Here is a 25,459-nt window from a genome sequence, read left to right on the forward strand (position 1 = left end):
CCGCTGAGGCCTACAAAAATGACCTAATGTCATGTTTTTCCGTTGCCGTTCAGCGGTGCTTGGTAACGGTTGTCATGGATACGACATAAAACATTTGAACGAACGTTCGAAAGATAACTTACTTTAGTGACAGTCCTCTCAGGGCGCGACAAGCAGCACGCGAGTAACTGTCCGGAAGTGAATCGTCAATATTGCAGTTGAAGTAACCAATGAAAACCGTCCTGACAATGTCAAGTAACCAATCACAGTAGGGATACTTGTGAGGCGGAGGCGCCATTTTGCTCTGTAAGCTTAACGTTAAAGGAACGATGCCGCGTTACATTTTGAGGTCATATAGAATAGATTTTTATTAATTATTTTATTTTATTTTATTTTAATATTATTATTTTATGATACTCAATCAGGAAGAAAGTAAAGTAGGTCAACTGTTTATTAATTTTTACGAATCCGTTCGCTTTTTTTCCACGTCTACTCGGCAGGTGGCGCTTGCCGGAAGTAGTCGTATTAATATCCGGCGACTTCAGATTAATTAACGATCCAGTAAAGGTAAACCTAGAATTGGAGGGTGTATTTGTTTAAAAAATACATGCAGAATGGTTTAATTTAAATCATATTTACACCCAAAACTGGCGTTAGCAGTAACAAAAGGGCCCAAAGTGATGATTTAAAAAAAAAAAAAAAAAAGAAGCGGTTTAGTCACGTTAGGCTTTATTTTGAATCTATTAACCGGAAGTAGAATTATCACTCCGGCTACCTTGACAACGGTCGCGCAGTCACATCAGCTGTACCAGCGAGAGCTACACTGACCTAATTAACAGTACAGGGGACAACAACAAGGACGACACAACACACCGCAGCGACCCGACAGAAGACACCTGGGTGATTCCACTGCACCTGTAAGTCCTTTTACTTTTATTTCTGCGTTAAATTATGTCGTGATAATTAGTCAGTAAAAGCGCACACAGGATGAATCCGTGTCCCTGCTGCACGGTGTGTAGTAGTGAAAGCGAGTGCCAGCAGCTGTTAGCCTCAAGGTGCATGAAACTGGGGTGATCCTGGATTATACAGGTAACATACTTTATGCTTCTCAACACAAAACCTTCATGTTAGTTACAGTAGTGGCCAGCTGTGTGTAAACTGTAAGGAGAAACAGACAGCAGATAGGAGGTGGTAGGTGTTGTATTATTGATTCAGCCTGCTGTCGTTTGTAATTTTGTGATAGTGCAGGCTGCAACTATCGGCCTTTATTAAATGAACTGATCTGTCCTGATTAAACCTGACTGTGTGTTTTCAGCCTGGTTAGACACACATTGCAAGAGCCCACCATTTTGGATGAAATATCTCAGGAAAGTGCGTTTCCTCTTGCTCTCATTGGACTGACAGACCTCCACTTAGTCAGTCAGTCAGTCAGTCAGTCATGCACTTGTTTGCACTTTAATTAATCTGTCAGAAAATCCCCACTTTGTAAGAATCGATCATATGGAGCAGGATTTATCCACCCATTATCTCAATGATTGTCCCCCCCCCCTTTGTGTAATAAATGTAATCATCACTTTACAAAAATAAAAATGTTACAATTCACTTAGCAGATGCTTTTATCCAAAGCGACGTACATCAGAGAGTAAGTACAACACTAATCCCATTCATACACCGCCACTGAAGCAGCGGGAGCAATGCAGGGTTAAGTGTCTTGCCCAAGGACACATCGGACATGTTGCTCAGCTGGGGATCGAACCCCCAGGTTCAGAGGCGACGACTCTACCAACTGAGCCACAGCCGCCTTGATCAAGTTAAAGTTCCAAACCGACAAAGCCAAACGCCTGAAGTGTTGCTCTTTTATAAATCTGAGAACGATCCAAAAAGTCCCCTTTAATTAGAGCCGGACCAATATGATCTGATGGCTGATAATATCGGGGCCGATACGGCTTCTCACAAATCGATTTGGTAATAGCTTGTGTGTTCTGATGTGTCCCGTGATTAAAAAAAACAAACAATGACTTACTTAACAAGCAGACTTTGCTCCATCTCCGCATGTTTTCAATACTCTCACCACTATCTGCAGATGAGACGCTAGAATTTGGGACCATTCATGATTTATAAAACTAAAGATATTTATAGTGGATTGTTTTGAAGAAGCCTTCCTTATGATTTAGAGTCATATCACAATGTACAAAAAAAACCTTCTGTTATCCAAACATTTAGATATCGGATGACTTAAAAGTAATAGATTCATTTGTCCTCTTTAAAACGATATCAGTATCAGCCCTTCAAAATCGTTATATCCGGTTTAAACTGGTTGATGTTGTACGTTAAGCTCTCACAAGTACACGTTTAATGTTGATGACTGGTTTTCATATTTTATACTCGTCCACTCATTATCTGGTTGTCATTTGAGTTAAATATTCTCTGATATTTGACTTGCAACATGACACACACACGGAGTCCAAACAGGCTCATCCATCAGTAACCAAAATGAGAAGATTAAATTACAGAAAGTGACTTCAAGTAGCAGAGAAAACAACACGTGGCAACTCCACAAATAGGCAAGCAAATGTTAATCTCTATTGCCAACAATACAGTGTAGATACTGTCACACAAAAAGAGGTGCAATGAATTAGACATGGGGACTGCTAATTGTATTCAGTTGTAAGGTTGAACCACAATAGCCGAATGATTAGTTCATACCTTTTTGACCTCCTGTTACATTAATAGAGGGTTTAATTGCAATGCTGTAATAGTTGTGTTGCACCAGTAGAATAGTTGTAACCGTAAGCTTCTACGTTTCTGTACTTGTCACACGATAATGAGAGGGTTGGCGTTGTTGGATTTTTGCTTTTCAATGACTCTGCTGCCTCGGAGAGAAATATAAAACCAACTTCACTTTCCTTCTGTGCCGCAGCCAGAAGAAAACAGTGCGTGGGACTTGGTGTCATTACAGAGGAACCTCCACCAACCTGTCTGCCTATAGAAGCCAATACAGAGCTGACAAGTGGGCTATTGACTGCAGCAACTGTGAGCGAGCAAGAGGAGGAAGAAAACAGCCAAAGAGAGGAGGAGGCGGAGAATCAGAGAGAGAGAGAGAGAGCTTGTCCTTTTTTTGGGGTATAAGAGGGTTTTTTCGGTGACAGAGTTCATTGTCTTGCAGAAGTTTCTCAAGGGAAAAAGTAACCATTTGAAAAAGTCCATAATGGCCGAGCTGTCATCAGCCCAGATGACCGAGTGCACCTGAGAATTACCGCTGCTGCACACACTCCATGTCACCACCAGACTGTGGGAATTCACTGCGCAGGAGAAAAATCAATTCTACTATGTGGTGAGTTCATCAACTGAGATCCTCGAGTTGTTCGTGTGGATTACTTTAACCCAGGACTATTTTTTTTTTTGGGGGGCGGGGGGGGGGGGGGAGGGGGGACTCACCTGGAGAGACAAAAGAAGCAAGTGCAGGAGGACAGATGAGTGGCTGTGGATTTGGTTCTCACTAAGCATCTGATTGACAGCACAGGTGGAAGCTGCTGGGGCTCAGGCATCCATATGCAGGAATGCAGGTTCACATATGGAGGAAGATCCGACAGGTTTGTGACATAACTTCTTGTTATGTAAGTGTGTAAGAACGTGTGTTATGAAGGGGGACTTCATTCTAAATTCAGTATTGATGTCCGTCGTTTTACAATGAAGGACTCCTTTTGCAGCAGTGTTAAATTTGGCAGCTTTTTCACACTTAGTATTTAGACAAAATTGCACATCAGTTTTAGTCCGCTGTTAGACATGTTTACCTTTCCTGATTGTTGTCTAGTTTTAATAACTTAATATTTAGTCCAGTTTAGGTCCAGACAACATTATTAAATTGAAATCATTACTTTTAATCAGCACATTTTCCCTCCTTAAAATGACTTTTGCTGCTTTGCTAAAGTGCTCATGACGGATAGGCCGGATCTTTGTAACATAACAATGAGTAAGGTCTTTTACCTGCTTTTTGTAAAGTGTCTCGAGATAACACTTGTTATGAGTTGACGCTATACAAATAAAAATTGATTGATTGATTAAATTAGCCTGAGAAGAAATTAGAAAAAAGACAACATGTTGTGCTAGCTGTTTTCATAAACTCACAAACACATGAAACCCTGAAACTACAAAAGTGAAAACATGCAGCGTGCATATTAAAGCAGCTGTTAAAGCTTGAACTCTCTCAGGGAACATTTTACTGATCAATGATTTCAACTCTTTAACATCATGCTGATGACAATACTGATATACTCTGAATGAAGGAAGACGTAGTAACTTCTACAACCCCCGGCATACATTTCTTTGTGTGTTAGAGGAGCTACACATTCAACCTATCACACAGATTTCCAAAAATATGTTTTTGAAGGGAAGCTTTAGCCTGATAAGGATACTAAAGTCATGATGCCCTGTAGACATAACTCCCTCACTGCTTGGGCAAAACATTCATTATCAGTTTTTATTGTCAAAGATATTTTTAGCGCTTCATCACAGTTGTTGCAGAGCTTCATTTTTTCATTATAACCTCTGCGCTGTGTTTGAATTCTTAACATCTTGAAGGGTTGTAGATTTTCTCAGGCTGTGATGGCTCGCACTAAAGCACTACTTCTGCAAAGTCTATCACCATCTTCATGTTTTCTAACGGCTGACCAATGGAGGAAAACCTTCCATTTTTCTTCTCCATCCACACTGATATATGTGTATATATGTATATATATAACACCTGGATAACGTTTGCAGACTGTCTGCTCAGCATGTGCTTGTGAGAGCTCCTTGATTTATAACCATTCTGCGCCATAGTATCCTCCTGGTGAGACGTTGTGGATAAGAGGTCTGCACACATCTTGAACACAGTGTCCCAGGACCAGCACTGTTCACGCCCCCCTAACCACTCTTTTTTTTTTTCATCCCCCTTGTGCTGTAGGAACTTGCATGAGGGGGGAAAAAGTGCAGAGTGGCTCTTTTACTCAGACTTATAACACTTTGAACCTCAAGAAAAATAGATTCTTATGCAAGCAGAACAACATGGCAACTATTTCCATGATACAGTGTGCTTGTTGTTTTGCTTTTTTGTGACTCATTCAGCATGTAAGCATGACTTTTTATTTTCACTCCCAATTACTGTTAAGATAAGAAACTTCCTCCTCACACTTCCTGAAAGGAAAGGGATTCCTGAGCCATGAAGAAGTTAACTCCTTGTGACTGTGTCTTGAGCAAGATAGCGTAACTTTGCATCCCACTTCAGATGAGACTGAGAGACCAACTCAAATAGTGTCACAAAGAAGTCAAACAACTGCACAGAGAGAAACAGTCTTATGGTAGCACTGCTGTGTAGTGATTGGTTGCTGTGATGGTTGAACAATAAGAGACAAATATGACCTGATACGTGAGGTAGAGATGATCAATTCTGCATACAGGAGTACTCAAAAGTGTCGCACACATTTCAAGCTCTTTCTCATTTTCACGTTCTTAAACATTAATGGGACGTTATGCTACATGAAAAGACATTGCTTGGTGATGACTGCATGTATTACATAACATGTTGAGTTCTACCTTTTCCTATCACAAAGGGATTAGATACCTGTCCATTAAGTATGTTGATTTACTTGTTTTAACGTCTTTCCTTCAGCCGACACTTCAAAGGAGTGTGTGAGTCATGTCACTGTCAACAGGATAATTGCATGATTAAACCGACCTGTTCTATTTGTTCCACAACTCTTACGCAGACGATATTTCTGTCTTTGTTTTAAGCACAACCGAAGGCTTGAATTCTTCTGTAAAGGTTTAAACTGGTTTGTATTATTAGATCCAATATGTCACAGACGTGTTTATTGTAAGGATTCCTGCACTCTGCTCTCTCTGCAGAGCGTCTCTCATCTGAATCTGATTTGCATAACATTTTCTTATCCAGTTGATGTTTTTAGAGGTGGTTCAAATTGTGCTCGTTTCAAGGGCTGAAGCGCTTTTGTTCGTCAAGGGGAAGATAGAGGGATGCAAAGCTTGATCCAAAGGCAACAGGATGGGTTAAAGTCCAGTGGCCTTTGGATCAAGCTTTGCATTAACCATGACCTGGATGACTGAGAACCTACTCTGACAAAGATAGAAGCACAATTCATCAAATGGAGGGGAAACTGCTGCCATCATCAAAAGAATGTATCCTGATAACTATTCTGTACTTTTATGCATTATAATCAGACTGTTTCTATGTGAAAAAACTCATTCTGTTTTGATTGGAATCATTCATTTGGACAACAGAACATTTTAAATATCACAATCCTAATCCCCTTTAAGTCATGATTTAAGTCAGAATTTATGACCACATGTTTATTCTTCCTTTTATGAAAGAACAACATCTTAAATCCCTTTTTCATCTCCTTTCCTTGTACTTCCCAGTTTAGTGTTTGAGCAGCTGAGCCGGTGAAGGCCTCGGAGGCGGCCATGTTGGATCTTTTTCTTAGAGAGCTGGTGTTGACCCGTCTTCACCCGTCACCTCGCAGCACCTCGCTGCCGACCTAACTCCCTCGCTCCCTCTCTCTCTTTCTTCCACCGCCTCGCCGGGAGGAAAGGTAAACATGGGGTGTTCACAGTTTTGGTAGACGTGCTTGAAGTACGTTTGAGCAGGTATTTGAGTAAACAATCTGTGGATTCTGTTGCTTTAATGTGGTAATTGTTATTATTTTATTGCAGAGATGTGTGAGGCAGATGGTAGACGAGAGAAGTCTGAAAACTGATTGTCATCCTACTGTATGTTAGTGGACAAAAAAAACAACAATCTTTAAACATATAATATAATACATTTACATTTAATGACTACATTTTTGTGCATTTACCAGCATTGATATCACACCTTGTAGGTTGAATTAATTTTAGAAAATTAAACTTTGTTGAGCAGCTGTAGTGTCTAAGGACGAGTAGCTTAGAAGAAGAAGAAGACTTAAAACAGTGGGAAACGGCTTGTCTGGTTCTGTCCAAAGGTAACAAATCTGCCCACCAACACGTGTAAAAGTCAATAAATAACACATCGTTTGATTCAAGGGCTGGATAGCACCTTGAGGCTGGAGTGGTTTCCTTTGAACGGAGCTGTTCACCATTTTAAGCTTTGTTAAGCTAATTGGCTGCAGGCGCTGGTACCCTATATATAGCAATTGCATAGTCATGAATTTTGTCAGCTCATGTCCACTTGCGTAGAATAATCTGTTTTTATTGGATAGAACGCTTGGATAATTTTAAAAAAATAATAGTATCCCCTCTTTAAAGCCAAACCGATTGTAAGAGATGGAGTCAAACCCTGCAGAACACAGATGAGTCACTTAGGTCCTCACATGTGTAACACAGGACATCCTGCACAAACCTGTTTTTGTTTTTTTTGTTTTTTATAACAAACCACCATCTATGAGGAGCACAAGTCTGTTTTTATTCACTTGATGAATATTTAAAAAGATGGCAGCCAGCGAAAACCGCATCATGGTCAAATGATGAGGTGCACACAGTTCTATGTTTGAGGAATCTAATTAGACGTCTTGCAGTTTCGCTGAAACAATGAGCTCGGAATCATGCCAACTCTGAGGGGGTATTTCTGCAGGGGAAATAAAATGTTAGGGAAAAATGCCTGGTACTAAAACTCAGCTGGGCAGATGTGAAGGCAAATGAGGATCCAAAAGATTGTGAGCTTGTAAAATAATGCATGAATGTGTTAAAGTTGTTTTAAGCAGTAGAAAAACTATTACACACTCAAATAAAGTTGGAACATCTGTGAAAGGATGAAATATTTTTGAATTGTTGTTATTAAAAGGGCAGTGCAGGAATTTTTAGGTTAATCCCAAAATCTATCCCCTCAGATGAAGCCAGGCCATACTGAGCTGTACATTGTAGTCTCTATAACACTCGCCAACCAATCAAATAACCATATTTCCAAAAGTATCTTGCTGTTTATTTAATGTTTTCTTGTAAAGGTACTCTGCCTTGCTTGCACACTTCTGTTGAATTACATAAATAAATAAAAACACAATAATAGAGTTTCCCTTCCTTTTCTAGGTCCTTGGTCTCTGTGTAAAATGTCCTATGCACATCGCAAGCTGCTTACCTGGAGCTTACCTCAAGTCCTCCTCCTACCGCTGACCTACCTCCTGCTCCTGGCTCCTCCCACAGGTAAAGTAAACCACCATCTCAATATTGCCACAGAACTGATAAGGAAATGTGTGTGTGTTTGTGAACGATACCAGCACTTTGGATTCACACGCCTTTGATTACTCAGGGTGGGTCTTCATCCGTCTCAGAATCTTACTATGACTCCTGCTTTTAGGAGGTTAATTGTTGTTTACTGTCTTTCTACTCTGAGGCACAGAGACAGAAGACTACTGGCACCCCTACTGTGTGTGTGTCAGTGTGTGTGTCAGTGTGTGTGTCAGTGTGTGTGTCAGTGTGTGTGTCAGTGTGTGTATTTGTGCCTTTTCTCTGATGCCACTCTGCTCCGTGGGTTTACAATGTGAAACGGGACAATAGGGGCTCTGTGTGTAGACGTGTGTGTGTGTGTGTGTGTGTGTGTGTGTGTGTGTGTGTGTGTGTGTGTGTGTGTGTGTGTGTGTGTGTGTGTGTGTGTGTGTGTGTGTGTGTGTGTGTGTGTGTGTGTGTGTGTGTGTGTGTGTGTGTGTGTGTGTGTGTGTGTGTGTGTGTGTGTGTGTGTGTGTGTGTGTGTGTGTGTGTGTGTGTATTGAGGGGTGGGGGACAGAGCGAACAAGGGTTTGGGATGACCAAATAGAGGCCAAAGAGTCCTTTCCCAACACAAACTGTAATGCTTTTGTGTGTTTTTGTTTGTGAGTTTTCCCAGCCTAAAGTCACACTAACATCTCATATAAAGTCAGTCTTAGGTCTGGTGTTGCCATGGCAGCCACAGTTATTGGTAACTAGCTTTTTGAGACAATTTAAAGGGATAGTTCAGAGTTTTTGAAGTGGGGTTGAATGAGGTACTTGTCAATAGTAAGTGTATTACCCACAGGAGATGCCAGTAAGTTCGACCCCTTTATTATAAGAAACCAATCTGAGTGCTGGCATGAAAGCTTGGCTTGACATCATTCATCCTGATATCCCAATGAATGGGGGGACAATGAATTGCTTCTTGTTAACTGTAGCAGCTCCCATCTCTGCTGATATGAGTCTGATAAGGTCTGGCTCAGAGGATGGGTTTTTTGTTTTTTTTTGTTCTGTACTGCGTACTGTGCTTTGGGTTTTAATCAGCGTCTTGTTTTGTCAGGGAAAAGCCTCACTTCCTCTTTCTAGTTGCTGACTTGGCTGACTGCTCACACCGAGGCTGCATGTCAGCTTTCTGCAGAGAATCCAATCTGTGAAAAAAGTCTCACAAGTTCAGAGCGGAATGAGCTGCTGCTTTCACTTTGCCCCTTTGCCTTTGACAATGCCATGAATACCAAACAATGCCTTGATTGATAAAAACACAAGGAAATCTAAAAAAAAAAGCCTGGGGAAGGTCAAATCTAAGATGTCTCATGTGGCAGATTATTTTGCAAGACTAAACTGGTTGTAGATTTTCTCTGCAGGGAATACAGATGATAACCTTCACCACCTGTTGTCCTCCATCTTTTCTTTTTTTTTATAACGTCCTTTCATCCTTTTTTTAAACCATTTTTCAGTATTGATTGATTGCTCATTGTGACTGGTGAAACCTTTAAACCGCCTCTCTGTCCAGGTGTGTCAGCAAACCTCTGCCGTGTGACCGGCGGGCTGCTAGGGATCCACTGGAGCAACGTCATCACCCTGGGTTGGTCCCCGCTGGCGTTGGGGAAAGGCGGGGCGAGATGTTGGGAGTTCTGCTGCCTGGAGCCGAGCTGCAACGCCGTGTGGAGCCTCGGCGGGCGGTGTGTGCTCCTCCGCTGCACGCTGGATAATGGATGCCCCATCTCCCACCTGCCCCCGCCCCACCAGGAGTCCCTCGGGCTCCTCCAGCTGCTCTCAAAGGTACGACTTCTAACATTGAACCAGCAGTGTTTTGGGCAAGGCAGACATAAAAATAAATAAATAAATCAACCTCTTTTGACTCTTTGTTAACTGGAAGATTCTTCCTCTGGTTTGAAGTGTTGAACAGAATTTTGGCATTTTGTTACACAATGAAATTCAAACTTCTTGCCTTAGATTTGTCGAGTTCCATTTGCTAACAGGTGGGCACAGCTTGGTGGAAAAAGAGCCTTAGACAAATGGTGTATGAGTAGTAAAAAGGGGGCTTTGTTTAATCACTAATGCATGAGTTCTACAAGATCCAATGATGAACAACAACAAGGGTCTATGAGTACCGGTTCAGGATTTTGAAAGGTGATATATCAAAATAATGTGTATATTTGTGTTAATGTTAGTCATGAAATGAAAAATTTAGATATTTTTGGATTTACTTGCAAACAGAGCGAGCTGTAATTCCTATCAAAGAGGATTTCCAGGCGGTGTAGTATGCAGATTTTGGACTTTATTAAAGAGCACTGGAATTGATTTTTGAGTTTGTAACAGAGTTTAATTACACATATTGTTATTTCTGTAATATTTCTCTATAATTCTTTTGTTCTCTTTATGGTACCTTTTTAAGGGTCCTGTCTTAAGGAGACAGAGGAGAGCTCTTCAGGTACAGACTGCAGGAAACCAAGGACTGAACAACAAACAATCTGACCGCACGGTAACAACACAGGATGAGTCAACTTCAAGAAGATTGTTTGCTTGTTGTAGATTCTCTTCATTAGTTGGACTGATGCACCAGCACTAAGCTAAAGCCAGCTAAATCTTCTCTTTTCTTTTGTCACTCTTCTTAAATCCCTCCCACCCTCATTATTGCAAACACACTAATCAGAAAAGGCAATTATTGTAGTATGCAAATCTTTATAGTGACACTTTTCTTTTCTTTTTTTTTTTTTTTCAACCATGCAGGACAGTCCTAAACTTGAAAAAGCTTCCTCACCTCCAACCGCACCCAGCGCCCTCGCACATCACCAAACAGCCCAGAAGAACCACAGCCTGACAGCCAACGGGAGTGCAGACACCGCTGCAGATAAACCCCAGCAGGACTCAACGGTGGACAACACCGCTAACACTGCTGCGTCTTCCAATAGCAGTGAAGTCAGCACAACCACAGCGACTGCAGCCGCCGTCACCCCAGCTCCAACACAGGCTGGTAAGGATGGAAACCTCATGCCCTCAGACAGAGATCACCTATTTTTGGGTTGTACAGTAATATGTCTTCATGTATTAATTATCAGCTCATTTATAATGTAGCAGCATTTTGTTTTTTTATGCCTTGAAGGAATATTTGACTCATCCCCCTTTTTAGAGCTGCCTCACATACATGTTTGTACTTTGTGCTCATAATCAGGGTTTATTGCCGTGAAGAACACTAGTCCTCCTGCTGAAGAGAAACGTGCTTCGATTCAAATGAACACTAGAAGGATTTAATCTCTAATATGTTAATTATGTCAATCTGGTGCATGAAGAGAGCTGCAGATTTGTGCAGGAGTGTGAAAAGAAGGGGAGTGTGCAAAAGCTTGAATATTGCTGCTGCACGCCCTTTAATTCTTGGAAAAGATTCCTCACTGTTTGATCTTTGCCACTGCTTCAGTTTATTACCAACAAAATGAAAAAAAAACGAGCCCACAAATTTGATGGCGAGCTGCTCCGCTGTTATTTTTCCAGATGGAAGCATCATGTGCTGTGGGTGTGTGAAGTGAGATGAGGGTTATTGTAATCTGCAGGAATGTGCTGAGACATCCAGGGCTTCTACAAACAGGAATAGCTCGTACGATCACTTTTAGTATCCCTCCTCCAGCACTTCACAGAAACAATGCATGTCATTATACAGATAGAAATATTTTCAGCTGTTTTGCCCAACAATGGATTTACTCGAGCAAACAGTAACACTGAGCTGGTAGGTAAGACGACACAAGCAGTGTAAAAAGGTCAGCGTGCGGTTTTATGAGCAGCGTACACTGTCAGAAACAGGACCCAGTTACTCTGACAGAGGACGACGTCTCACTCGCATTTCTTTTTCTACTACATGCATTTCTTAGTTTGATTACAAAGGTGCATCAGTTTGACACATTGTAATCAGTTTTATCAGTTATGTGGAGGTGTGAAAAGAACAGTTGCATAATATCCTGTCGGTTTGAGGACGATGCCGTGAAGTCTGAGAAAATTTCCCCGATAATTGAATAATCACAGATATTTAAAATGGAAAGTCTGTTGTGAAACAAGTTACATATTGTTTTAAGTGTATAGCTGGCTTGGAGGGTCTCGTTAATAGAAACTGTTGAGATGCAATATTTAAATTACAGTTCAACAGTTTAATTTGTGTTTCTTTCTCAGAGCTCCTGTGTTGAGATTTTAACCAGTTATGAAACAGACAGTATTGAGATTAACATCAGATTCAGTGAATCATGCTGCAGAATCACTGCAGAAACAGCCACTTTTGCATTTTCCACAGCTAAAGACTGACAGTGTGTGAGGTGTGTGGCTGTGAAAGAGAGCTGGTTGAGATATATGGTTAAAGAAAAAAAATCCCTCTGGGGGGGATCAATAAAATGTATCTTCTCCTAAGTCCAGTTGCCTTTGGATCAAGCTTCACATTGAGGTTTTGAGACTAACAATACGTAAGTCAGGGTTTTGCGAGTCCTTATCTTTTTTAATTAAAAATGTCAAGCATACAAAGGTTCTTAGAAGCAGAACTTATTCAGAACCCAACATTGACCCACACCAAACAGTAACAAGAACACTCAGCAGCAACCAGTAAAGCCCCACATACAGAGTCCATTCAGTTTAAATTGGTTATATTCTCCAAGAAAAGGAAGAGAGACCGAAGAAAAGCGTTCCAGTCTGGCTTTGGATTCAGTCCACAAGAAAATAACACAAAAGCAGTTCATTCAGTTCAGTGCATTGCGCAGAAAAAAAGAAAGCTTGTAAAAGGAAAAGATGTGAAAATATCTTGTAAAGCTACATAATAATAATAATAACTTTATTTATATAGCACCTTTAAAAACACAGGTTTACAAAGTGCTTCAAAGGACTGTATGACTTCATCCTCCTCATCATAAAACCAATCCTACACTCTCTATTCAAATCTCCAAAACTCTCCACGTTACACAAACAACCTAGAAACCAAGAAAATATGATATAAGGAGCGGAAATGCCCCTTATATACAAGAAGTTGTTTTTACATACAAGGGTTTTTTTTTTTTTTTTGCTCTATAAAGTTGACTTAATGTTTGTCATTTTTCCATCTCCTGTGCTCCGACCAGTGTCTGTCTTGTAATGATATCATTTGTGGCACACTCTCTGATCCTTTGTTTTATTTTCAGTGAGGGAGCTGGTGGTGTCGGCAGGAGAGAGCGTGGAGGTGACGCTGCCCCGAAACACGGTCGAACTCAACGCCTTTGTCGTCCCTACGCCCCCTCAAGGTAAAAACCATGGACATGTTAGGTTAATTACCCAGAAGCTGCCTTGTTTGTAACTGTCATTAACATGTAGCAGGATTTTGCCATGAGACAGGAGGTTGATTTTTCTGATGCTTCCCAGAGTATATGACACAGAACTCTTTTACTTTAGCATGCTGACTTACTTTTGAAGCTCCAGCTGCTTGACAGTTGTATTTTCTTAAAGATTATAAAGTTGAGAGGAGGACTGCACGTCATAACTTAGTTAATCCCCTGATCCGTCCTCGAGAGGCTCCAAACGATACAAAAACCCCTCAACCTCAAAATAATCTGATAGATTTTAATTAACTGCATGAGCGGTTTTTGATTAATGTACTTTCTATAATGTCGCTTTCTTCTTTGACAGGAACAAACTATGCATTTGATTGGCTTCTGAAAACTCATCCCAAAGATTACAGCGGGGAGATGGAAGGGAAGCACAGCACGACTCTTAAACTAAGCCAGGTATGAAACACAGCTCTGCTACATGTGAAACCTACAGCTGCTGATTCATTGATTTATAAACAGTTTCAGTAGTTACTTCTTCTTCTGTGTGCTTGATTTGCTCTCTCCTCTCTCTCAGCTGACTGTGGGCCTGTATGAGTTTGAGGTGACAGTGGACGGGGAGGGGGCCCACGGAGAAGGTTACGTCAATGTCACAGTCAAACCAGGTAAGGTCCAACATTCACCGATGTCTTTTTCCAGGTCGTCTTTGTAAATAAGAATTTGTTCTTAATCACCTGCCTGGTTAAATAAATAAAGGCCCCTTAGGGTCTCTCTACTCTAATGTCAACTCTAATGTTTCTGCAGAAATAAAATAAAGGAAATGTAAGACAATATCTTCTATATCCAGTCTAGGAAAAACCTTTTTTTATGACTAGGGTTGGAAAACAAAGATTAATGAAGATAGTATTTTAGTATCTTGCAGTTTCACGTATCGAATCATGTGATTATTTTCTATTTTTCTGTATTCTCTGCACATGTTCTCCATGCATTTCTTTCAGTTCTCAAACATCTATCCCTCCTCTGTCACTCTTCCTTTCGTTTTTTTTCCCCTGGCTTAAGTTTTTTTTTTCTTCTGCAGCTTTTCCTTATCTTAATCCGGGTTTCAGGGTGTGAGAGTCTCACTGTATAAACTATAAAGCTCCTTCAGGCTAGATTTGTGGTGTTTGTGGTATAAGGCTGAGGCTATATACATAAAATTGACTGGATTTGACTTCTGAGATGTGTCGGAGCCTGCAGGGAAATGCCTCAAGAGATTTTGATGACATGCGGCAAACATTGGGTAGAGTTTGAAAGTGATAAGTTTCTAACGACTGGGCGACCTAGAGCCTCAAAATTGATCACGTTCTTCTCGTCATGGTTGTTCCTAATAGGTGCAATAAGCTTTTGATGTTGATGTTGATGATGTGAGATCATATTTCAATGTGTTTAGTAATTAGCATCTTGATATTAACAGTGACTAACTGAAGGTCTTCAGACAGTGATGTGTCATCATTAGTGGTGTTTTCTTTCCTATTGATCCGATTGTGTAACATGAAATCATCACGACTGAATCGACAGTCTGGCCGAAATTTTCACAGAGCAATCTTAAATCTCATTGCTGGAGGATGAGGCAGCATTCCTCCCACACACAGTCATGCTTGTTGACTTCTGCTGAGGAGGTAGCTGCTGACTTGTGCAAACTGTGCACAAGCCTCGGCTCATTTACAGCTCAGCAAGCGAGTTCATTTCTTGTTTTCCACCTGACAGAGCCTCGGGTAAACAAGCCTCCTGTTGCCGTGGTTTCCCCAAAGTACCAGGAGATCTCCCTGCCAACCAGCTCGACGGTCATAGACGGCAGCCGTGAGTTTCCCACATGAGAAACACACACACATGTACAAACATTTAACGGTCACGTATTATCCTCCTTTTTCACAAGTGTAAATAAGTCTTAGAGCTCCCCAAAACATGTCTGTGAAGTTTCTTGTTCTAAATCCACTCTAATCCTGTATTTGATCATGTCTATAAACCCCTCTATTTCAGCCCTGCTCAGAACAGGCTGTTTCTGTGTCTGTACCTTTTAAATATGTAAATGAGCTGTGTTTGACCACGCCCCCTCTCTGGAAGGGGATGTGGCTCGGGCTTTCTCGCTCCATGTCCTATTGTTTACAGTGAGAAAGCAGACTTAGAGGGCAGAACAAACACCTAGCTGTGGGAGTGTCACCCACCTGGGGGAGGGGTTACTGCCCTTTGTGATGTCATGAAGGGAAAATCTCTAAACGTCCTGTTTGAGCACACATTTTCTGAAAAGTGGAGCAGGCTAAAGATGGGAAAGGATGGACTTTTTTAAAATAATTGTACAAAGACTGGGGACACATATTAGTGTTAGAAAAACATGGTAAAGTGTATTTTGCATAATATGTGACCTTTTAACCAGATGAAAAAATTACAAGTAGGCTCATTCTATTAAATAACTCCTCTGTGTCCTCTTGCCTTCCTCCCTACAGAGAGCACAGACGATGACAAGGTGGTGGCGTGGCACTGGGAGGAGGTTAAAGGACCCCTGAGGGAAGAGAAGGTCTCTGCTGACACCCCCGTCCTCACCCTTACTAGTCTGGTGCCTGGGAACTACACCTTCAGGTACGGGGGGGACCTCAGTCTTTAGAGCAGGAGGAGATGATTTCAGTTTAAAGGCTTTATATGCTATTTTTCACACTTATAATAGACATCAAGTATCTGCTCTGAAAACAACTCTGTGAGTCATGACTGTCTACAATGGGTGTAACACCCGAGTCCCACTGTCTGTGATGCTTTCAAAGTCCTATCTTCAGTTTGTTTACATCGTCAGGACAGACGGCTGACTCCTCCCCTCGTGTATAAAAGTTGTTTATTTGAGGGACTAGAGAAAAGAAGAATAACATACTGTACTCACTGCTTAACTGTGTTTCTAGATCAAGCTCATTTCAGGTAAATTTACATGCAGTGTGAAGATACCAGCATAATAAAGATCACTAGCATTAGCATGCTAACCCACAATGCACCGCAAGTTGTTTTGGTTTCATGCTGGTGCTCAAGGGCGCATATAAAGCCTTTAAGAAACAATATATCAAACTTCTGATTTAATTGCCTGTTTAGGTGAATTGTTTGTTATGTTAACAGAATTACAGTCTGATCTTGTTTGTAACGACTGCCTTCTCTCAGCTTGACAGTGACAGACTCAGACGGAGCCAAAGACTCAACACAGGCCACCCTCTCAGTCAACAAAGCCAAGGACTACCGGCCTGTAGCCAACGCAGGCCCTAACCAGGTTTGAAACATTTCCTGTCTCCATGACTCTGCAGGAAATTGTTTATTTTTTTCCCAAACTAGCTCACTCCTTCTAACCGATATGTGTTGTTGTTCTCTAACTCAATCCAGGTCATCCAGCTGCCGCGCAACTCCATCTCTCTGTACGGCAACCAAAGCACCGACGACCACGACTCTCTGTCCTATGAGTGGTCCCTGAGCCCTGAGAGCAAAGACAAGGTGTTGGAGATGCAGGTGAGACACTCAGGCTTTATTACAAAGTTCTTCATGTTTCAGTTTAATTTAATAATAAGAGTAAAGATTAAGAGGGATATCTTTTCCTGTTTTTTTTGTAGGGCGTGCGGACTCCGATCCTGCAGCTGTCGGCTATGCAGGAGGGAGACTTCACTTTCCAGCTGACGGTGACGGACTCGTCTGGACAGCAGGACACTGCCCAGGTCACCGTGATTGTGCAACCAGGTAGACAGATAAACAAAGTCCTGTTTGTGCCACTTGTGCAACCCTGAGGGGAGTAATTGTTGCATCAGCTGCAGATGGCCTGATTTACAGCTCTTTACAGCTATCACTGTCCCATTATCATATTATTGACTTGTGGTTTTACATCTATTTGTTCAGCTGTGTGCACTTAAAGATCTCCATTAGCCTCCATAAAAAATACTCACATGAAGTGTTAAGAGCACATCGTTTACCCTCTCTGATATTTAAAGCTTCTGTCCAGACATAAGCTGCTGACTAAAAAAAAATCTATTTGCATACCTACACTCTGCTTCACACCTTTATGACACCGCAAGGTAAAAGTGAGTGCACGTGTTCGTTCCACCTGATAAGCAGCTTGTGTTGACTGCAGACGAGCAAACACACACATGCTGGTGTGACGGTCTCAGAGTCTTGGAACAGGAGCCGTTTTGTGAACACAAATCTGCCTGCAAGGTCAGAGGAGGTCAAATGTTTGAGTGATGAAATGTTTGAGGAATGCCAGCGTTTCGTTGCTCACATGCTCTCAGGTACGGTGGCTGGGAAGTGACAAAATTTGACAGAGATTTACATTTTGAAAAACATTTTTAACATTATATGAAACAAAAATGACCTTGCCTTTCTGGATAATTCACTTTGACCTTTATCTAACTGCGTCAGGTGTTTTTTACTTTCCTCACCCTGGTGTCCCTCTCACTGTCTCTGTCCTGAAGAAAACAATAAGCCCCCGGTAGCTGACGCAGGACCAGAGAAAGAGCTGACTCTGCCTGTCGACCGAACCACGCTGGATGGCAGCAAGAGCAAGGACGACCAGAAGATCTCCACCTACCACTGGATACAAACCAAGTCAGTTAGAAAGCTTTATTGTGAACACATTAATCATCTGTAAGAAAAGAAAAAAAACAACAACTCAATCACACCACGATGATCACCGTCATCAGGTTTTATATTTCCTGGTTCAGTGAAGACTCTCTCATGCTCTGTGTTTCTGTTTTTTATTTTTTTTACACCAGGGGTCCAGACGGTGTGAAGATTGAGAATGCAGACAGTGCTGTTGCCACGGTGACAGGTCTCGAGGTTGGCACGTACGAGTTCACCCTGACCGTGACGGATGAGAGAAACCTGCAGAGTACCGACATGGTCTCTGTCATCGTCAGAGAAGGTTAGGAGGTGTGTGTGTGTGTGTGTGTGTGTGTGTGTGTGTGTGTGTGTGTGTGTGTGTGTGTGTGTGTGTGTGTGTGTGTGTGTGTGTGTGTGTGTGTGTGTGTGTGATAATCCCCTTCTGTTTAGTGAAATAACACACAGGGATTGAAGCCGGGCAGGTGAGGATTATTGATGTTTTGAGATTAAAATGTGACGACGCGTACATTCTATAATGCAAATTGTGTTTATGTTCAAGTTTTAAATTTGATCCATTTATTCCAAATATGAAGGAACTTCCTCTTTAATGATCCTCAAAGTCAAAACTCTCATTTCAAATATTTCCAAAATTTTGGCACTTTTTGTTTGGGGCGCTTCCCACACGTTTAGCTGTGTTGCTCATTCCAAGAATGCACGACCCTTAGAAGTTATACCTCATTGTAAAGGTGACTAATCAGGCTTTCCAACTCTAATTAGGTTTATTAAAGGGGTGAAATAACTGAGCGAAATAACATTTACAAACTTTTTTTGAGGAGTTTATGAAGCTGCACAGACTTTGATGGCTTTCATGGTGTACCTTTTTTTTTTAAAGTGATTTATCCGGTACTTGGAAAAACTTGATGGAAGACAGTCGTCAATACAGAATATAAATTTTCAGCTGTAACAATTTGGACATTTTATTAAACATTTTCTACTCTTATTTACTGTACCTGGATCCACCTCTATTTCTATTTATTTATTTTTGGGCTTTTTTTGTGCCTTTTAATGGAGAGATAGGACAGTGGATAGAGTTGGAAATCAGGGAGAGAGAGAGAGTGGGGAATGACATGCGGGAAAGGAGCCACAGGCTGGATTTGAACCTGGGCCGCCTGCTTGGAGGACTACAGCCTCCATACATGGGGCGTGCGCACTAACCACTGCGCCACCAGCGCCCCTTTCTAAATGTTTTTATATATTTATCAGAACTGGACCAGCCTCCACTAGCTCATGTGGTATCCAGTCCAGCCATCACGCTGCCCGTCAGGACCGCCTCTCTGGACGGATCTCACTCCACTGATGACAAAGGTGGAGTCAGCTACCTGTGGACCAGAGATGACAGCAGTCCTGCAGCTGGGGTGAGAGCAGCTGATGTGTCGATGCTTTGAACGGATATGACAAATAAACTGTTGTTTGACGCTGATTCCCCTCGCAACACCTTGAAACATGTTTTTCCTTTTCAACAGGATGTACTGAACAACTCTGACCACCAGGCTGTGCTGTTTCTTGGGAACCTGGTGGAGGGGAAGTACAGCTTCACCCTGACTGTAACTGACAGTAAAGGACAGATGAGCATTGACAGAGGCAGCGTGGAGGTCAAACCAGGTAGAGTGAAAACAACATGCACAGACTTGAGGATTTACAGATTTTTAACTCATGACATCTCCGAAGACACATAACTCTCCCTTTAAACGAGTCCGTGCATACAAATGGTTTCATCACAGCCAGAGACTCAGCAGCCGACAGCAGAAGGTTGAGCGGGTCAGTTTGCAGCATACGGTGAACAGACACGATCCCTGCCAGGAACTAATCCTTCACTTGGTGCTCTGGCCTCTTTCCCAGATTTCAGAGTGTCAGATGGACCCTACAATCAACCTCTTTCATCTTTCTCCCCCCCCCCCGTTTGTGTTTCCTCTCTGTTTAAATCTCACCTGTCTCTCCTCTCTCTTCCTGTTTTTTAGACATATGGGAGCGTGACCTGGTGGAGTTGGTGCTGGAGATCGGCGTATCCCAAGTTTCCCACCGTCAGCGAGACATGCTGCTGCGCCAGGTCGGGGTGTTACTGGGCGTGCTCGACAGCGACATCATCGTGCGAGAGATCAGTGCGTTTAATGAGCACAGGTGAGAGAGAAAAATCTGCTGAATGTTTATCATATTATCCTTAAACTTTTGTTTTTGTTATAACCCCAACCTGATTTTCATTTTTTGTCTCTCTTCATCCAAAGTACTCGTTTGGTCTTCCTGGTGTCCGGCGGGCCAGGGCGCCCCCCTCTGTCCGGCCACAGTGTTGCACTCAGTCTTCGCAACAAACTGCGCAAACAGAAGAATGACTTCCTCATCTTTAAGGCCCGACGGGTGGATACAGTCAGTGAGTATCAGATGGATTTAGTTTGTAACAGAGACACACACACACAGAGTGGGGAATGACCTGCAGGGAAGGAGCCTTAGGTCGGATTTGAACCAAGACCACAGCCTCTGTACATGTGGCGTGCGCCCTAACCACTCGGCCACCAGCGCCCATAAGATTTGATTTTAAGCACATGTTGCTGTACACACAGTACAGTATATCAAAGGCTTTGCAGTTAAATTCCAAAACGTCTTTTCAGATTCTTTTCTGGATGTTCACTTTAAATCACAAGCAACAGGCAGGTCATGAGAGCAGAGCTGCTTTGACATCTTGACCTTTGTTATCCAATGAAATGGTCAGATAACAAGAGGAGTCAGAGGTCAAATGATCTTTAATCTGTTTCTACATCTTACCTTTCTGCCTCTTCTGAAACCTGTACACTGTTGTGTTAATCAGGGCATCTATTGCAGGTTTCTGTTGTTTGATGTGTGTGTGCTGTACAGTAGACTGAATTTACCACCGTGGGATATTTAAGCTCTAGTTTAATCCGCGTCACCCTGTCTGCTGTTTTTCCTTCTTCAGTCTGCCAGTTAAACTGCTCGGGTCACGGTGAGTGTGACTCCTTCACGCGGCGCTGCGTCTGCCACCCGTTCTGGATGGAGAATTTCATCAGAGCTCAGCTTGGAGATGCTGAAAGCAACTGTGGTGAGATTACCGTTTTTTTTTTCTTTCCCGTGCACTACAACAGAGCTCATATGGCCTAAAGCTCCTCATACATTCATGCATAAATAATGAGGGTGGGACAGAATACTGATATGGCCATACTGTTGTACTGACTCGAGTGAATTATCAAATTGCTGGTGCAAAATATAATTTATTTTTCTGTCAATTTGAGTCACTGCATCACTACTTCATGACTCCTCTCTGTGAAGCTTATGAAATAAATGAAGGGAACATAAACAGAAGTTATTTGGCCAAAGAAGAAGTTGACAGTGGGATAATGTTGGACAGCGTTAATAAGAAGTTAAAGGATGAAGCACCAAATATCTGTGAATCGATATATTAATTCTACATTTTACCTTTTTATATTTTTCAGGTAAATCAGATGTTGTGATGTATCAGTATAGAATTTTCTTTCAATATATAAATTATCTGAGACTCTCTGTATAATGATGTTATCATTATCGTCGGCCATGATGATATCGTATCATGAGTTATCCTGCGCCCCCCCACTCCCCCCCCTCCCCCACTCCCCCCCAGTATAATCTGGTTCTCATACCTAACATGTTGCGCACTATACAGTAATAACACTGTAATATGCTGTTTTTTTCAGAATGGAGTGTACTCTATGTGACTATAGCATCCTTTATGATTGTGGTTGCTATAGCAACGCTTGTCTGGGGGATGGTGTGCTGCTGCAACAGGTGAGCATCATTTTGAAAGTATCAAATATTCTTCTGTTTTTTTTGTTTTTTTTAACACAAGATGTAAAATAAAGCTTCTAATTAAAAGTAGTAAGTTAAACTGAGACATACCGCCAAACGCTTTGTAATTTTGACTTTGACAAATATCAGCACACCATTATTATAATTCTTTGTATTGTATTGTATCAGCTCTTACTGATGACACATCTGGTGTGGCCTGTTTTTTTTTTTTTTTTTCCTTGGAAGGCGTAAAAGCAAAGTGCGAAGAAGCAAAAGCAGGTACAAAATGCTCGAAGCTGATGAGCAAGACAGTCTGGAGCTTCAACCATCTCGAGCAGGTGAGACGCACACAGACACACGATAACTACTTCCTACTGATCTACACTCCTCCCGTCGAGAAGCTGAGACGAGGAGTGATGCTCTTCAAGTTTTAAAATTGGTCCTGTAGTAGAATCAAAGTGAATTTAATATTTTACCTGTTTCAATGGTTACCATTTTCTTATTCTGACATTTTGCTTCTTCAATCACCTGCTTTTCCAGTCCGCTTGAAGCCAGTCCCCGCTCCCACCTCCTCCGCCCTCATGCACTCGGACTCAGACCTGGACAGTGACGACGGGCAGGGCGGGTTCCCGTGGACAGAGCAGGAGCGCGGGCATCTCCTGAGGCCCCAGAATGGCTCCCTGAGGAACGGCCAGGGTCCTGTGAGAGGCAAAAAGCAGAGAGAAGAGCTGCTATAGCAAGGGAGGAGGGGGGGAGCCTCGCCGCTGCCCTCACTCATACACACACACATACACACACACACACACGCGCACACGCACATCCTCCTCCTCCTCACTCTGCCTGTTTCACTTTTGTTGCTCTTCAACAAGAAACACCTCACACCTCTCCTTCGTAGAGACGAACTTTGTGTACTGGGATTTTGGAGGAGAAGGAGAGGAAAAAACACGCTGGACACATGTTGTCCCTCAGTCCCAGAAAAAAACACTGAACTAACCCTGCTCCCACACTGAGCCCATATGGAGGGGAAAAAACACAATTTTGCTGGAAACAAAGGGGTGAGCACTGTGTTTTGATTAGTAAAAAAAAACAACACAGATTTATTTAACACAGAGACATAAAGAATGTACTGTCGCCCCTCTTCCTGATGCCACTCTCTGCTTCAGCGACACTAAAAAACCAGCCACATGTCACGCTCACACCTTTGCCTCTTTGTAGACACACGCATGTGGCGCACCAAGACGTCGTTTTCACACCGTTTCAGGTCAACGTGATGCTACCAAACACTGCCATGTTGATACCGATGAACTCTTTAAGAAATCTGCTATACATGGTGACTTGAACCAAAACAGAGCTACGAACTGAAAACAAAAACAAGAAGAAATGTGCATGCAGAGTGACAGATACTGGAATGATGGCCTGCATGTTCGTATGATGGGTGTATGTGTGGTGTCTTTCTTCAGAGCAGTTTGTATGTTTTTTTTAATTCTGTTATAAACAATTTGGCAGTCACAGGTAACATTTAATTTAAAAAAACAAAAACGCACTCATGCTTTCACTCTAAAGGCTTTCGCTTTGGATTCAGTCGCTGGAAACACACTGGAATAAACAACCTTGATGAGTTTGGTCTCAGAGGAGGCGATAATGAGGAGACGCTCACAACACAAGAAACTGGATGGACTGGACATTGTTCGCTCTCTCACCTCGATATTCATGAACTGCTTGAAACATGAAGACCACTGTATGTTTTCTTTTGATTTCTTCACCAACCACCTTTAGGCTGTGATTCTGATGTCTGATGCACTTTGATTTAATACCCGCAGCTCCGGGGCTCAGTTTCTCTCCTGTTTGTTGGAAAGGGGTCAAAGTTGGATGGTTCAGCCATAAACAGGAATTCACTGCATTATAAATGTATAGAATATGACAACTCCTTGATTTTTAAATGTGAAAGGAGAGGACGTGTTTGAGTCTGAATGAATGCAGATCCAAGTCTAAGAGCACCTCAGTAACTGTTACCTACCTTTAGGCTTGAATGATAAGCGTAATGTTAAGCTTAACTTGTTAAAAGTGCTGATTGTGTGCGATTTCTGCAACTATTAAGGATTGATTCGGCTTCTAACAGGATTGGAAAAATTATTTGTTGGTTTCTTTTAGCAGATATTCAGTTAGCTGAACTTAGGGAATTCAAATTTAAAAAAAAAAAAAGAAGGGATTAAGTAAAACATCAGGACAAACCATATACAAGAAATCAGGCATCAGTAAGATAACATTATGGATGAAAATGAATTGTATCCAGATTGACCAAAATCTTTATTTAAATTAATTTATCTGCCACAATTTGGATGAAAGCAAATGTCAGATCTAAAGGGGGGATGTTTGCTACAAATGCACCATGATGCAATACATGCAGTAACGACAGGAGAGAGAGAAAAAGCTGCACCTGTGTTCCTTTTTTTTTTAAAAAGGCAGCGACGTTTCCCGACCAGTCTGCTCTGAAGGGAATAATTTGAACCATCCGACTTTTCCCTGCAACATTTCAGTCTGATTGCTTTTTATGTGAAACTGGCCTGTAAGTCACTTTTTTTTCTTTGGTTGCTGAATGTTAAAAAAAAGGGGGGGTATGCCGTTGACACGGTTCAACTTGTACCTTGTGTGAAATAAGAAATCATTTGAAACATTTGTGCAAAAAATACTAAGAAAAAAAAGTTCCTTTCTCACCGTGAAGTCATCTCATGCTGATGTCAGTCAAAGCAACCGGTGCACATCCAGCAAAGGCAGAGATTTCTATAATATATAAATATTTGTTTCCTTTAGATTGACTGAATTTATCTGTCCATCTTTTTGCCAACTGACAAATTTAAAACCAAGTGAACCCAAGTGCCAATTCTTTGAAATATCATCTGAACTCTTCCTTGTAGTGTCACTTTCTTCCCTTGTTATTTGCACATCATAGGATATTACTTTTTGAAAAGAAAATGCAATTACTTGATGTTGATTAATCTAATTTCTTTCTTTTTACACCTTTTTTTTCCCTCACAGTTAGAAATACCATTTCAGTGATCATTCTGTACTTGATTGACAACAGAAAACTCTGCGGTTCTTCTGTTACACGTGCAACATTTCCAGTCACTTTTGGAATTTAAAGATGTGAATTGACCCCCGACTCTGACGGAGTCCACTGTGAAGGCAGGCAGAGAAAACACTGAGAGAACTGTTGAATGAAGAGAGTTTAATTTAAAAACGGTCTTAGTGAAGGATTAGCCCCTTACATTCTGTGTGAGCACACCTAATGCAACTGGAAAATCTGTAAGTGAAAATAAAATGTTTGAGTTTGTTCTTGATGTGGTTTTAAAAATGATCTGACTCCGACACTTCATCCAGTTAATGCTTGGACGATGTGTCCAGGTAAAAACTGGATCCTCCCTCCCACATCCTGATGTATTTTAAAGGTTATGTGACCTTACAAAAAGATCACATTGTCTATAATATACACACAAACAGTATGCTGAAGTTAGAGTTTTGGAGCCGTAAATGAGGAAGAACATGCTGCAAGATTAGCTAAGAATAGATTTTGAAGTTTA

The 25,459-nt window shown here is 41.7% G+C and overlaps 1 protein-coding gene across 3 annotated transcripts; it reads left to right on the forward strand.

Moving 5' to 3' along the window:
- The first annotated feature begins 755 nt into the window (after positions 1 to 755).
- Positions 756 to 25,219, forward strand: kiaa0319l (KIAA0319-like ortholog). Of its 3 annotated transcripts, XM_020655151.3 has the most exons (25): positions 756 to 896; positions 2,900 to 3,313; positions 6,394 to 6,566; positions 8,035 to 8,148; positions 9,701 to 9,969; positions 10,586 to 10,672; positions 10,921 to 11,164; positions 13,338 to 13,436; positions 13,819 to 13,916; positions 14,035 to 14,122; positions 15,204 to 15,296; positions 15,941 to 16,073; positions 16,635 to 16,740; positions 16,851 to 16,973; positions 17,075 to 17,198; positions 17,927 to 18,059; positions 18,227 to 18,375; positions 19,317 to 19,468; positions 19,577 to 19,715; positions 20,072 to 20,231; positions 20,336 to 20,478; positions 21,040 to 21,162; positions 21,791 to 21,881; positions 22,128 to 22,219; positions 22,422 to 25,219. In XM_020655151.3, exons 4-25 carry the CDS (start codon positions 8,055 to 8,057, stop codon positions 22,616 to 22,618), a joined length of 2,937 nt encoding a protein of 978 aa, XP_020510807.2. In that variant the 5' UTR covers positions 756 to 896; positions 2,900 to 3,313; positions 6,394 to 6,566; positions 8,035 to 8,054; the 3' UTR covers positions 22,619 to 25,219. The 3 variants fall into 3 exon arrangements, with proteins under 3 accessions (XP_020510807.2, XP_020510810.2, XP_020510809.2); XM_020655154.3 differs by lacking the exon at positions 2,900 to 3,313 and having other exon boundaries at positions 760 to 896; XM_020655153.3 differs by lacking the exons at positions 756 to 896; positions 2,900 to 3,313 and adding an exon at positions 3,407 to 3,572.
- The last annotated feature ends 240 nt before the right edge of the window (positions 25,220 to 25,459 follow it).

This window comes from Labrus bergylta, chromosome 19, assembly GCF_963930695.1.
Source record: "Labrus bergylta chromosome 19, fLabBer1.1, whole genome shotgun sequence".
Classification (NCBI taxonomy): domain Eukaryota; kingdom Metazoa; phylum Chordata; class Actinopteri; order Labriformes; family Labridae; genus Labrus; species Labrus bergylta.